This window comes from Palaemon carinicauda, chromosome 44 (assembly GCF_036898095.1).
Source record: "Palaemon carinicauda isolate YSFRI2023 chromosome 44, ASM3689809v2, whole genome shotgun sequence".
NCBI classification, from domain to species: domain Eukaryota; kingdom Metazoa; phylum Arthropoda; class Malacostraca; order Decapoda; family Palaemonidae; genus Palaemon; species Palaemon carinicauda.
Genome location: NC_090768.1, coordinates 12007327 through 12022008, shown reverse-complemented (window position 1 = coordinate 12022008; position 14682 = coordinate 12007327). Strand labels below are relative to the sequence as shown.

The window sequence follows — 14682 nt, the reverse complement described above, 5'->3', positions numbered from 1 at the left end:
TAGCAAAGAAAATAATTTGGAATATATAACCTCTAATTCATGCAAACATTTACAAGATTCATTTAACCATTGGAGTAACTAAACAGAAATTTATAGAGTTATGTTTTTGGTAAAATTGCTGAAAATCATACACAAGAAAATTGAAGTTGCCTACATCAATAGAAGACAATTCATGACAGAATACCATGATAATAATGCATCTCAAATCAGTGGAACACAAGTTCACTAAAACTTCAAATCAAGACTACTGCCAGGACCAAAATCATAATGAATTATGGTATTGTTTGAAATCTATCTTAAAATGTATAAGAATAATGTCCTTAATTTAAAAAGCTTCATACTTTGAAGTTACAGTTTCCATGTACAATCCTTGGTTCTTTACATTGAGCAAAGCTTTATAAAATGTTATTTTCCTTAGTAAAATAAATTTTTGAATATACTTACCCGATGATCATGTAGCTGTCAACTCTGTTGCCCGACAGAAATCTAAGGTCGGGATACACCAGCGATCGCTATACAGGTGGGGGTGTACACAACAGCGCCATCTGTGAGCAGGTACTCAAGTACTTCTTGTCAACAAGAACTCAATTTTCTCCTCGGTCCACTGGTTCTCTATGGGGAGGAAGGGAGGGTCCTTAAATTCATGATCATCGGGTAAGTATATTCAAAAATTTATTTTACTAAGGAAAATAACATTTTTCAATATTAATCTTACCCGATGATCATGTAGCTGATTCACACCCAGGGTGGTGGGTGGAGACCAGCATACATGTTAACATTAGAAGCTAAGTATCTCGTATCTTATTTTAGCAGTTATTCAAAATAACAAACATAAAATAAATAAGTACCTGGTAAGGAAGTCGACTTGAACCATTACTCTGCCTTTTTAAGTACGTCTTCCTTACTGAGCCTAGCGATCCTCTTAGGATGCTGAGCGACTCCTAGGTGCTGAAGTATGAAGGGCTGCAACCCATACTAAAGGACCTCATCACAACCTCTAATCTAGGCGCTTCTCAAGAAAGAATTTGACCACCCGCCAAATCAACCAGGATGCGGAAGGCTTCTTAGCCTTCCGGACAACCCAGAAATATTTCAAGAGAAAGATTAAAAAGGTTCTGGAATTATGGAATTGTAGTGGTGGAGCCCCCACCACTACTGCACTCGTTGCTACGAATGGTCCCAGAGTGTAGCAGTTCTCGTAAAGAGACTGGACATTCTTAAGATAAAAGACGCGAACACTGATTAGCTTTTCCAAAAGGTTGCGTCGAATATATTTTGCAGAGATCTATTTTGTTTAAAGGTCACGGAAGTTGTGACAGCTCTAACTTCGTGTGTCCTTACCTTCAGCCAAGCTTGGTCTTCCTCATTCAGAAGGAAATGAGCTTCTCGTATTAACAGTCTGAAAATAATAGGATAAAGAATTCTCTGACATAGGCAAAGATGAATTCTTAACTGAACACCATAAAGCTTCAGACGGGCCTCGTAAAGGTTTTTAAAATAGAACTTAAGAGCTCTTACAGGACATAATACTCTTTCTAGTTCATTTCCAACCATACGATAAGTTTGGAATAACGAACGATATTGGTCAAGGCCGAGAAGGCAGCTCGTGTTTGGCTAGAAAACCAAGATGTAGAACATGTAGCCGTTTCGGATGAAAATCCGATGTTCTTGCTGAAGGCATGAATCTCACTGACTCTTTTAGCTGTGGTTAAGCATATCAGGAAAAGAGTCTTAAAGGTGAGATCTTTCAGGGAGGCTGATTGAAGTGGTTCGAACCTGTCTAACATAAGGAATCTTAGAACCACGTCTAAATTCCAACCAGGTGTAACCAAACGACGCTCCTTCGTGGTCTCAAAAGACTTAAGGAGGTCCTGTAGATCTTTATTGTTGGAAAGATCTAAGCCTCTGTGACGGAAGACTGATGCCAACATGCTTCTGTAACCCTTGAAAGTGGGAGCTGAAAGAGATCGCTCTTTCCTCAGATATAAGAGGAAGTCAGCTATTTGAGTTACAGAGGTACTGGTCAAGGATACGGATACTGACTTGCACCAGTTTAGGAAGATTTCCCACTTCGATTGGTAGACTCTAAGGGTGGATGTTCTCCTTGCTCTAACAATCGCTCTGGTTGCCTCCTTCGAAAAAACCTCTAGTTCTCGAGAGTCTTTCGATACTCTGAAGGCAGTGAGACGAAGAGCGTGGAGGCCTTGGAGTACCTTCTTACGCGTGGCAGACGTAGCAGGTCCACCCTTAGGGGAAGAGTTCTGGGAACGTCTACTAGCCATCGAAGTACCTCGGTAAGTTATTCTCTCGCGGGCCAGAGGGAAGCAACTAGTGTCAACTTTGTCCCATCGTGAGAGGCGAACTTCTGCAGTACCTTGTTGACAATCTAGAACGGAGGGAATGCATATAGATCTAGATGAGACTAATCTAGTAGAAAGGCATCTAAAAGAACCACTGCTGGGTCCGGGATAGGTGAGCAAAGTATTGAGAGCCTCTTGGACATCGAGGTTGCGAAGAGATCTATGGTTGGCTGGCCCCAGGTGACCCAAAGTCTCTTGCATACATCTCTGTGGAGGGTCCAATATGTTGGAATTATTGTCCCTTCCTACTGAGACAATCTGCTAAGACATTCAAGTTGCCTTGGAAGAAACTTGTTACTAGTGAAAAGTCTAGACCTGTTGAACAGGAGAGGAGGTCACTAGCGAACTCGCACCATGTCAGAGAGTAGGTCCCTCCTTGCTAGGAGATGAACATCAAAGCAGGGAGTTGTCCGTGTTGACCTCCACTACTTTGTCTTGAAGGAGAGACCTGAAGCTTTTCCAGGTCAGACGTACTGCCAGAAGCTTCTTGCAGTTAAAATGCATTGTCCTTTGACTCGAGTTCCATAATCCCGAGCATTCCCTACCGCCTAAGGTCGCACCCCAGCTTACGTCCGAGGCGTCTGAGAAGAGAACGTGGTTGGGAGTCTGAACAGTCAGGGGAAGACCCTATAAAAGGTTGATAAAGTCCTTTCATCAGGTTAGACCAGACTTATCTTCCGGAAACCGGGATCGAGACCGCTTCTAGCGTCTTGTCCCTTTCCAGTGAAGAGCTAGATGAAACCGAAGAGGACGGAGGTGTAGTCTTCCAAGTGACACCAATTGAACCACGGATGACAGTCCTAACCAGACTCATCCACAGCCTGACAGGGCCGTATTCCTTCTTCAGCATCTTCTGGATGGATAGCAGGGCTGGGGGTTGATCGTCTTGTTCAGCCATGTCCTCATCAGAGGGTTCCTCATCCGAAACTGATGAGGAAACGGCAACGGAGTGGGCAACGTCTGACTCGCTGAATCCGGTCGCACTGGTGGATGCGTGACGGAGCCGGACACAAGATCATGGTACTGCTGCACAGTCTGTGAACTGTCAACCATGGGGATGCGAGGAAGTACAGCGACAACCCGAAACTGTCTAGACTGTCTGGGTAGTGCAGACAACCCCTTATCGGGTTGCTGAGGTTGCCGCACTGCGTCACAACAAGTCACCTCTGCTGGTTGTTGAACGTCTTCCCAGTGACACACTGAACGTCCACAACCACCTCCGAGAGTAGCTTAACGTCAACGTGCGACTGGCAACCCACACTGGGTCGCACCGGTGGAGGAACCATCTCAACTGGCGGACGTGAGTAGGATACCTCAGCGTCAACAGGGCGTACAACCAACCGGTAGGAAGGTCGTTGGAAAGAAGGTTCTTCTCCGTAAAAAAATCCTCTATCAAGGACTAAGCTTGGACTGCATGTCTTGCAACAAAGCCCAAGGTCTATGGGAGCAGGTGTGGCAACAGACGGGGTTAGCGACTGAAGCGGAACCATTTACCCTCCCTGGAAGCATGTTATGCTTTAATTAAAGTCCATAGGAGGCTAAGCAGCTTAAGGCTCCTCTCCAAATGACAGAGTCCTCAAGGGAATATCAGAAGGAGGGAGAACAGCACTTTCTCATCTACAGGAACCAGGTCCGAGAAAAGCTAGGTTCTCTCAGTGAGGGTTTCACTGGTGCAAAAGCAGCAGACCAGAAGGCAACGTTATGAAACGGCTTGACAGTCTGTGAACTGTCAAAAACTGAACTGTCAACCACAACAGGAGCGTGAGGACATACAGCACTGGTGTATTAGTAGCAGACCAGAAGGCAACGTCATGTAACTGTTTGACAGTCTGTGAGTTGGCAACAACCAAAGTTGTGTGGGGAAGCCTCAACTCCTGACTGACTAGTTTGCTGCGGGCGAGTGGCGGTAACCACAGTGTGTTGCGGAGGCTGACACACCGTGTCAAAACACGGCAGCTTGTGGTAGCTCACGCACGGCAACGGAGTGCTCCATGTGTCTGTGGGAGTCATCATACATCTGGCAGGGTTGACTGTGCATGGGTGGAGGAGCTCTCACAACAAGAGTGTGGGAGCAGGAAGCCATGCCGGGCGCACAACCGTGGTAGGTGTAGGCCCACGGGTGCATCGTCAACCTTCTCCGCAGTCGGAGTGTGGGAGCTGGCAACAACAAAAGCGGAGTGTTGGTGCGTGGGAGGGACTGCCGTGGGTTGCGGAGCATGCCGTATGGGATGCGGAGCATGCCGCATGGGTTGCGGAGCATGCCGCATTGTTTCAAAACACGGCAGCTCTACAGCACCTTCCCACTGCTGATGCGGTAGCTCACGCATGTCAATGGAGGGTGCAGCATGAACATGCGTCTGGCAGGGTCGACTGCGCATCGGAGGTGGAGCTCTCACAGGTGGAGTGTGGGAGCAGGCAGCCGCAGTATCTGCTGAGCGCACAACCGTGGCAGGTTGTAGATTAACAGGTGCATTGTCAACCTTCCAGCACGATACTCCTGCATGAAGGAGCAAGCTGAGACTGTAAGGTCTGCAGCATGGACCACTAGGGTCTATGAAAGACCACAACAAACGGAGCTACTGTCCGTTGTGACTGAGGGTCTAAAACAGCTGGTGCGGCAACAGACGGAGTTACTGCCTGTTGCGGTACCACCTTGCCTCTCTTGGGAGGTGTGCAGTCGTCGGATGACTGGAGCGAGTCCGAACTGACCCAGTGGCTACACCTAGGCCGTTGGACTTGCGCGGAAGGGACCGACTTGCACTTAAAAGCTGCAAGATTGGTCCATGGTTTCTGCGAGAAACCTCTTCCGCAGACGAGGAATAAATGGGCTCTCTCGTCTTTGTGTGGGTGGGGTGATCACGTCGGCAACGTGTGTAGATACACCCGAAACCACGGAGGGAAAACGTCTGTTCGTCGATCAAGACCTGTGGAACCCATAAGTCCTTCGACATTACTTCTCCCCTGGGCTTGGGAGCTTGTAAGAGGTATCGGACTAGGTGAACAACTGGCACGAACAGACGAACCCTCGAACGCAACACTGTAACACTTTGCGCATATCACTTTATCACTTTTGATTTTCTGTTTGCACTTATTTCACTGAACTCGAAACTTTAAGTGATTTGTACCTGAAACACGCAATCCTATCCTTCATTAAAAGGTAGTAATTGCGAAAACAGTTTTACAATGTAACAGAAAAACATAATGAAAGATAAAGAATTCAGTGGCTGGAAAAGAGACTAAACACTAGATCAAATAAACTACGTTTAAAATTTCTCACCGCAAAAAGCCTGGGAACAAGAATAAAACTCTAGAAACGTTTTACCTTCTTCCCCTATAGCGACTAGGGAGAAGAGTAAAAAACGAGAACAACGTTTCCCGCTTGAACGAAACGTTTATTCTCCTCTCTCTCCCTCCGTCTCTATCTCTCTCTCTCTCTCTCTTGACTTAGAACCTGAGAGAAGAGCCCAATTATATATCGTTAAAACATATTATTTGTTAAAGGAAAAAAAAAACTGAAAGGTTTCCCAAATAAAAAGTTCCTTTATTAGAATTAAAACCATTTAAGCTAAGAAAGAATGAACGAAACGCTAGAATCGGTTTACTCTTACTGCAACGTGAAACCGTGAAATACTCTCTCTCTATCGTAACGATAGAGCGCATGTTGAACGTTCTGAACGTCAACAACTGCGGAGACTAAACTAAACGTTAGTTCATCTTTGAAAACAGTACGAGACTATCAAAGAAATTCTTTCAAAAACATTAAAATTAAAATAGCATAAATTCTTAAAAGGAAATACGAAATGACGGGCTCAATGTTAATTAACTTCGGTTCCAAGTAAGGACCGCCTACTATTAGGAAAGGTCGCATATAAACAAACATAAAAATTAATTTTTATAAGTTTATAATAAATGGAAAGTTAATCGAAGAGGCCTATAAATGGCGGAGAGATATAAAATAAATCTATAACTTTGTTAAGCAAAATTACCAAAAACCAAAAACCTAAACACACTTCCGTCTAAGGGAAGGGTCGGTCATAAAAGTGAAAGAGAGTCTATACTCTCTTCGTCACCAACACTTCCGTCTAAGGGAAGGGTCGGCCATTTAAAAGTGAAAGAGAGTCCATACTCTCTTCGACACCATAATTAAATCTATCCAAAACGAGTTCAAGTTTGAAATGAAGATAAAACCCCTGCATAGCGAAAGCTCAAAACTGGAATAGTGTACTTCACCAAAAAGTTGTGAAAACAAATCCAGTTAGGGACGGCGTATTAGTAGGTCTTGCCGGTGGCACGACAGAGGAAAAATTGAGTTCTTGTTGACAAGAAGTACTTGAGTACCTGCTCACAGATGGCGCTGTTGTGTACACCCCCACCTGTATAGCGATCGCTGGCGTATCCCGACCTTAGATTTCTGTCGGGCAACAGAGTTGACAGCTACATGATCATCGGGTAAGATTAACATTGAAAAATTATTTATACTGTATTCATTATCTAACAAACAATTATGAGACAAAACGGTTTGGTACTAAATCAAGAGAAAATACTTCTAGTGAGACTGAATATTCTCAACATCCAAATTTTTTTTTCAAGTTTATAGGTTTCCTAATTATAAAAACCTGAGTCCTTTAATAAAAGTATGTTTTTAGCGTAACACACCACTGAAATTCGGCTATTAAAATTCATAACGCCATTGCCCAGTCTCATTACACTGAGTAACCACTTTTACCTTAAAATAGGACTTTTGAGAGAGTCAAGGCAGGAAGTGCAACTTATAGAACTTGTAAGTTTGTATAGCTAGGAAAAATATAAATTATGTACAGTTTAAAAATTTGTAATTTGTTCCTACACAAATACAAACCCTTTCCCTTTAATAGGAGACTTGTCCTTTGGAGGGAGGAAGTCCCTCTAACCAATAAGCAAGTTTACTAACCTGGCATATGTAAAAGCACTTTGGTCCTAAATAGGAGCAAAAGAGGTGACTCCTGTTAATCTTGTAACAACCTAAACAAGAAGATGAGCCAAGTGTTAGACTTGGTCACTACCATAGACTGGTACACAGCCAGGGAAAAAACTGTTATCTGTGTGGAGGATATGTTAGCAAAATGTATAGCCATATGAGAACCTGAGTGCAACATTTGACCATCCTCCTCCTCGTCTATGAGGATGGGGGAGATACTTCCCAACAAACTTTTTGCTAAGAGTTGGCCATTCATGGGTCTTAACTGCCTCTATATCATCCAGTCTAACAAATAAAGTGACTACTGCACCCCAAGGAAGGGAAGGAAAGAAGAGGTAAAAGGCCAGTCGATCTTACCCCTACTCGACTTACATCACGATCATTATCTTACACAAGATGCTTCTTGTCCTGTGAAGGAGCTACGTTTGCTACATGATCCGTAGAGCTACTATCACCAGTTCAAGTATAGAGGTATCCACAGGAACCTGTGGGTACTCCCATAAGTAATAGTCAGTAAAGGGATCTGTTGCTATCAGATTACCAGTACTGTACTGTCTTAGCAAAATGTACCCCTGACAGGTTCTTTCAGAGAGCTGGGGTAAATCAGATACTGTACAGTATTCTAACCTTGTGAGATTGAATCATGGGCAGTCACTTTGTGGGCGCATGTTCGATTACTCCACAAAACCAAATATAAAACACTGTTTAAGTGTATCTTTCCTAATTCCTTTCATACTGAAGAAAGAGTCCTAGTACTCTCCTTCCACTAGAACATGATAGCGAGTCATTCTGGTTCCTGCTTGTCACCTTTGTAGGGAAAAAATGAAGGATTAAAGTCATGGTCAGCTGGATTCTAGGTACTAGCCACAGACTTCTAGACCAAGGAGATATAGATCTCCTATTCATCAAAATGACTATTCACACAAAAAGATACAGAATACCATTTTCTTACTCTGTTTGCCAGGGCTACCACAAGCTAACACTGGTCTGTTTAAGAGACTTGAGGACTCGTGAAAAACTCATGCGGCTTGAATACTCTGGTTGGTCAAGGCTGTCCTCAAGTCCTGTCAATTCCTGTGATGAGTAAAGGTCTGAATACAATTTTAAACTTGTAGTGGGAACGGAGTGGTATCCTTACCACAGAAATTGAAGAGCTTCTTTGACGAGGGAGGAGAGACAAGGAGCTAATCTGAGCACCACCCAGCATATGGTTGTTTGGGAGCAATTAGGGTCCCTCTGAATTTCAATGTCTTTAACTGACTGTTGAGAAATCAGCAATAACAGAGAAAAAGAGGGATGGAAAGTTCTTAAGCATCTTGGATTCTCAGAGATGTTGGAAGGCATCTTTGATCCAGAAACCATTTTAGTAACAGTTGTACTCACACAGGAGAGAACACACGAAAATATGAGGGCATGTGCATGCACAGGAGAGAACTTATGGGCACTTTCATCCTTTCGCATACTCTCTCATTTGCAAGTGCATGTTCTTATAGGAGCAGACCCTTATATGCTTATGCACAGCCACGAGTTCGCTCCTTTGCGCTCGCACACACTTACAGAAGGACAGATAGATCATCATCTTCATCAGCACACTCCTATGAGAGTGTACCCTTACTTATTTTTGTGTGCCTAGTGTTCTCGTGTGCTCATCTGAGGTCTCCCGTGCGCTCTAATACAAATGCGTACCATCAACTGTTTTGCGTGTTCTCTCCTGAGCTAGCACCTTAGAGTGCTCTACTACAGACCCCAGGAAGGGCTCCCACATGTTCATGTAACCTAGAGCTCTCTCCTTTAGGAATGCGTCCTAGTCCTCAACTGTTTGCACACGCGTGAAACTTCCTTCTGCGCTCGCCAACCCGGTGGATCATTATTTCGGGGATATTCTTTGAAAGCTCTAATGTGTTTTTTTTTCCAGGTCACAAACCCTAAAATGAAAAAATAAAAAATGCCTTACCTTATGTTTGGGACATTGAAGGTCCTGTTAATTACACTTGAGGTACCATTGTAATCTTCATGGAATTTTGCTACGGTTTTCAAGTACTGTACGAATAACTAGAGCCAAAACACTTCGGTAATGGATGATCCACAAGAGTACAACTAAACAGTATGACACGCACAAAGGGACTAAAAGGTCCCCATTTGAGATGGACAGTGGCTACAGCCTCATCGATATAACAAAGACGGGAAACTTAATCAAATATAGTATGTCTCCGTATATTAGGTAGTGAATGGTTAACAGGAAAAGCCGAGTTAGACAGTACGGAGTCTTTCAAGTAAACTTGTCCAAAGTAGGTATTTGTTGTATGAAAACTAAATGTAATATAGTAATCATGACAAAAACAAGGAAAGATGATTAAAACAGGACAAGCTAACTTGTTCCAAATTGACAAAATGGGATATACGTATATATTTATAGAGGGGTAGAATGAGTGAAGACGTAACAACTGAATTAATATGTTAAAGTCAAGTCCAAAATAGGTATTATTAGTATGAGAATAACATGAAATGCTGTAATAAGGAAGTAAACACCGTGAAACGAATGAAACAGGACGAGGTAACAAGTTTAAACTTGTGAAAATGAGAAATATACATACGTGGTTATTGCATCAGTGAATACTGTACAATTACATGGAATAAGTCAGGTCAAGCCAAATTGAATACTATACTTGAATGTGCATGTGAAAAAGGTATCTCGTCTCGTAGAATACTTGAATTTCCTGCGGGGAAAGGCATCTCGTCTCATATTGGAAGAAATAAAAAGGGAGGGATTATATAAAAATATACGAAAGAAAGTGGGGGCGAGGCTAATGCTCTTAAGGGTAAAACTGATTAATACACGTCAAAGGTATGTACACCCGCACGAACACGAGTAAATGCACAGAAAGCTCAAAATGGTTAGTGCACACCAAGTCATGTACACACAGACGAACAGGAGCGAATACGACCGTTTCACAGAGTGTCAACAAACAAATGAAAAATATCACCGTATTATAGGATGCAGATAACTTATGTAATTTTCAATTGATTTATTATGCATCCCAGAAAATAATGTTTTGAGAAGAAAATGTTTGTTTTACCATTATTTTTGTCTCCCCAGCATATTTTCCCCAACCCTAAACTCCCAGTTCTCAACTGGGTAGCCCCATTATCGGATGATATATCCAGGTATATCTCGCTAACTATTTATTAAGCCCATAAATAAATGTCCTTTTCAACAGGAGTTTTGCTTAGGAAAAAGTATTTTTTATTAAAAAATGTTGTCCTGACTGTAATTATAATAAAACCGAGGCATTCTAAGAGGGGGGGTTCAGGATAGATAAGGATATGGCTTCTAGATTGGGTTAGGTGTTTTTGTTTATTTTCCTTGTAAAATGTAGGGAAGCCTTCGTATATCAGTGGCCAGTTCCTCCCATGGGCATAAAAAATGAACATCAGCTACCCTAATCTTCCCCTAACCTACAAGCAATGTCTTCACCTACTTACCTGCGATCCGCCTTACACTGCTTTATACTAAGTCAGCCGTCATCATTATACAGGTGGCCGCTATCATACATACACCCAATGTGGGTTTTCAGTCAACTTTTGGAATTTTACACCCGGTCTGTCCAAAATCATCGGATTCACACCACGAAACAATAAAGTAAGACACTTAAATTCATGCAAAGAAATTTGGGCATGTGTTAACTGCCAAACTTCTTCTTTAGATTGCCCGGAGCTTCTCTCCAGACAGGGGCTTTTTGACGTTGCGTCTAGCCCCTAGGCGGTAACTGCCAAACAAATCACCAACGGTTACCACTTCTAGACTGTGAGTGACTGAGCCATCTTTTTTATGGGAGGTGGTATTACTGTTCATATTTAACAAAATGTTTACGGGACAAATAGGCTAGCTATTACTAAGTCAACAAAACGATTCAGACCTATAAATTATGCAAGAAAACTTATGCTAGTCAACCATCAACAAGTTAGCCAATAAATATCATACCGAGGAGCCTGAAGCAGATGAAGCCATCCTGCTCTGGGGTAGTTTGTTTAATCCGTAAAGCTATTTGGTCAAAGTTCAGAATGATACTCCAAAACTTATGCAGTTATAAATATTTGATATGTTGTTTCCAAATTTACGACAGCCAAACAGGTTACTCTAGTAAAACGTAAATTAGTGAAACTCAGCTTTGACTAGAAACAGAACAAATGTAAACAAACGTCAAACATCTTCTCTTCTTTGAAATTCCCAGTAGAACCGTAGCACCACTTAGTTACCTTTGAAAACTTAGCATTCGGTACATAATATAATTGTGAGCCACAACCGACGAATTACGTCGAAAATGTAAGATTCTGCGAGTTGATAAGAAAATTTGGTGAATTATTCACCATGAATTGATCACATGTGGTGAGAACTACTGAATTAACGTTAACAACTCGTCATCATATGTGGTTAACGTTGATGGTGAAACTGGTAATTACTACTAATTTACTGTTACCGCCTAAATGATGGATATTGTGAGTAATTTCACCGTTTATGACTATTACAATGAAAAGATTATTAGCCGGTAAAATTATTGAAACATGAAAGCGGGTTGTTATGATGTTATTCAAGGAAAGCTGACAATTTGTGTGTATAGTAAAATTTTATCATTAATAATAGCCAAGCTACAACCGTAGTTGGAAAAGCAGGATGCTATAAATCCAAGGGCTCCAACAGGGGAAAATAGCCCAGTGGGGAAAGGAAATAAGAAAATAAATAAATTATAAGAAAACATTAAGCAAGTATAATAAAAAATATTTTAAGAACAGTAACAACGTTGAAACAGCTTTCATATATAAACTATAAAAAGAGACCTATGTCTGCCTGTTCAACATAAAAACATTTGTTGTCTAAGAGATTGGCAGTGCAAGAGTGTGGCCGTGTTGTGTGGAGCTCTGTCATACACGCCCTGAGACGTGTTTTAGTTTTTGGTTCTCGCTTAGAATATCATTGAAAATATATTAGTTAGTCTTATGGAGAAACCTTAGTGATAAGAAACAGTCCACTATGTCTGCCTAATATGTAATAACACGGAGGGAGAACGCAAAAATGGATAGTATGTTAATGCAATAGACTCTACCATAAGAATGTGCATATAGTGTCAGCCATCACTGATAATGAACGGAATAACCTTGATTGGTTATTGTGAGAAATTTCTCTCACAACAATTCAACATAACATTTTTGTGTATGCATCTGTATAACCATAATCTTCCTCTTACCGTAAGGTTATTAGTATTGCGTGTTCATACAGGTTATTGATTGATTTATTATTGAGAATTTTCGTGTGTCAGGTAATTGGCAAACAGGAATTGTTATTGCATTTGTGTCTTTATTCATAAAACCGAAATTTGCATGTCTTCGTATTTTGTAGAAATATGTTCTTTGTTGCATTTTATGATAAGAGTTAAAGAACCACATCTTACGAGAGAATGACACTCTTACATTATTGTTGTTTCATGCATGACTATGGTTTTAGTATGTCGCATTTTACGTATGGTCAATCACCGTAAACTATGCTTACAAAACGTTAATAGATGTTTCAGTTTTAATAATATTCTTTTATGTACACCCAGCAACAAAACCGGTGTCGCCTCGCCATATCCGACTTGGATACAGCATGTCCTTCTTGCCCTGAAAGGTTAAAAGGTGGCCTGACGTTTAAACAACCAAGACATCGTTAGGATGGTTCGCATGTGAGGAGGGTAATTACCGATATCAGTCAAAGAAGTGCGAGGATTGATTATATATATATATATATATATATATTATATATATATATATATATATATATATTATAATATATATACTATATAAATATATATATATTATATATATATAATAATATAAATATATATATATATATTATAATATATATATATATATATAATATACTATAATATATATATATATATATATTATATATATACATATATATTCATATATATAAACATATACATATATATATATATATATATATAATATATATATATAGCCTATATTATATATAATATATATATTATATATATATATTCATATATATAAACATATACATATACATATATATATATATATATATATATATATATATATATATATATATAAATATTATGTAATATATATATTATATATATATTCATATACATATATATTCATATATATAAACATATATAATATATATATATATATATATTATACAATATATATTATATAATATATATATTATATATATATATATTCATATACTGTATATAAACATATATACATATATATATATATATATATATATATATATATATATATATATATATATATGTATGTAAATGTGTGTGTGTGTGTGTGTGGTGTGTGTGTGTGTGTGTGTGTGTGTGTGAAAGAGATAGAGAGGTCTTATCTCTTATTCTTTTAAGAAATGCAATAATTTTCAAGAATAGTTATCGCAATATATAATCACACCGATATATTTGAATTCCTTATCACATTTTTATATAAAGCATCCTTAAATATTGTGGGACCTGACTATTCCAATTGATATACGTGGGAATGATATATCCCTTGTTTGCATTATTCTTGCAGCTGCTCTCTCTCTCTCTCTCTCTCTCTCTCTCTCTCTCTCTCTCTCTCTCTCTCTCTCTCTCTCTCTCTCTCTCTCTCTCTCTCTCTCTCGAGTTCTAGAATAAGAGAGATAGGATCATACAAACTCTCCAAATACTTAAACTAAATCGTTCTACCAAAGAGCAAATGGAGTATCTGCGAATGGACTAAAAAGTCTTTGAGACATCCAAAATCCTTGTAACTCTCCCTCTCTCTCTCTCTCTCTCTCTCTCTCTCTCTCTCTCTCTCTCTCTCTCTCTCTCTCTCTCTCTCTCTCTCTCTATATATATATATATATATATATATATACATATATTATATACTGTATATGCATGTATATATACAGTATGTATGTATATATATATATATATATATATATATATATATATATATATATATATATGTATATATATATATATATATATATATATATATATATAAATGTATATATTACCTGTATCCAATATTTTATGCTATTTGGATGTTCCCAAGGATCACACAAGACCGCTAACTACTTTGCAAGTTGGTGTTGGAATTGTATTTTTTTAGGGGGAAGATCCCATGTTCCAAAGATGTTCAATGACCACCTAAAAACAATTTTAGAACGATAAATGCCCGTTTTCATTGCGAGTTGGAATCATTGATATTAAATGTCATTAATGGGGGTATTACCATCATCATCATCACTTCATAAATGTTGATAGCAAACCTCGTCAAGCCATACATTAACATCACCCAATTGCCACCTCT

The 14682-nt window shown here is 39.7% G+C and overlaps 1 protein-coding gene across 2 annotated transcripts in view; it reads right to left on the bottom strand.

Annotated features, from left to right (window-relative positions):
- Positions 1-11548, bottom strand: part of LOC137634484 (zinc finger matrin-type protein 2) — a 65512-nt gene extending 53964 nt beyond the window's left edge. For both annotated transcript variants that reach the window (XM_068366906.1, XM_068366905.1), the window contains exon 1: positions 11300-11548. In XM_068366906.1, the coding sequence (XP_068223007.1) occupies positions 11300-11326 (27 nt within the window). In that variant the 5' untranslated portion in view covers positions 11327-11548. The remainder of the gene's footprint in view (positions 1-11299) is intronic.
- Between the last annotated feature and the right edge of the window lie 3134 nt (positions 11549-14682).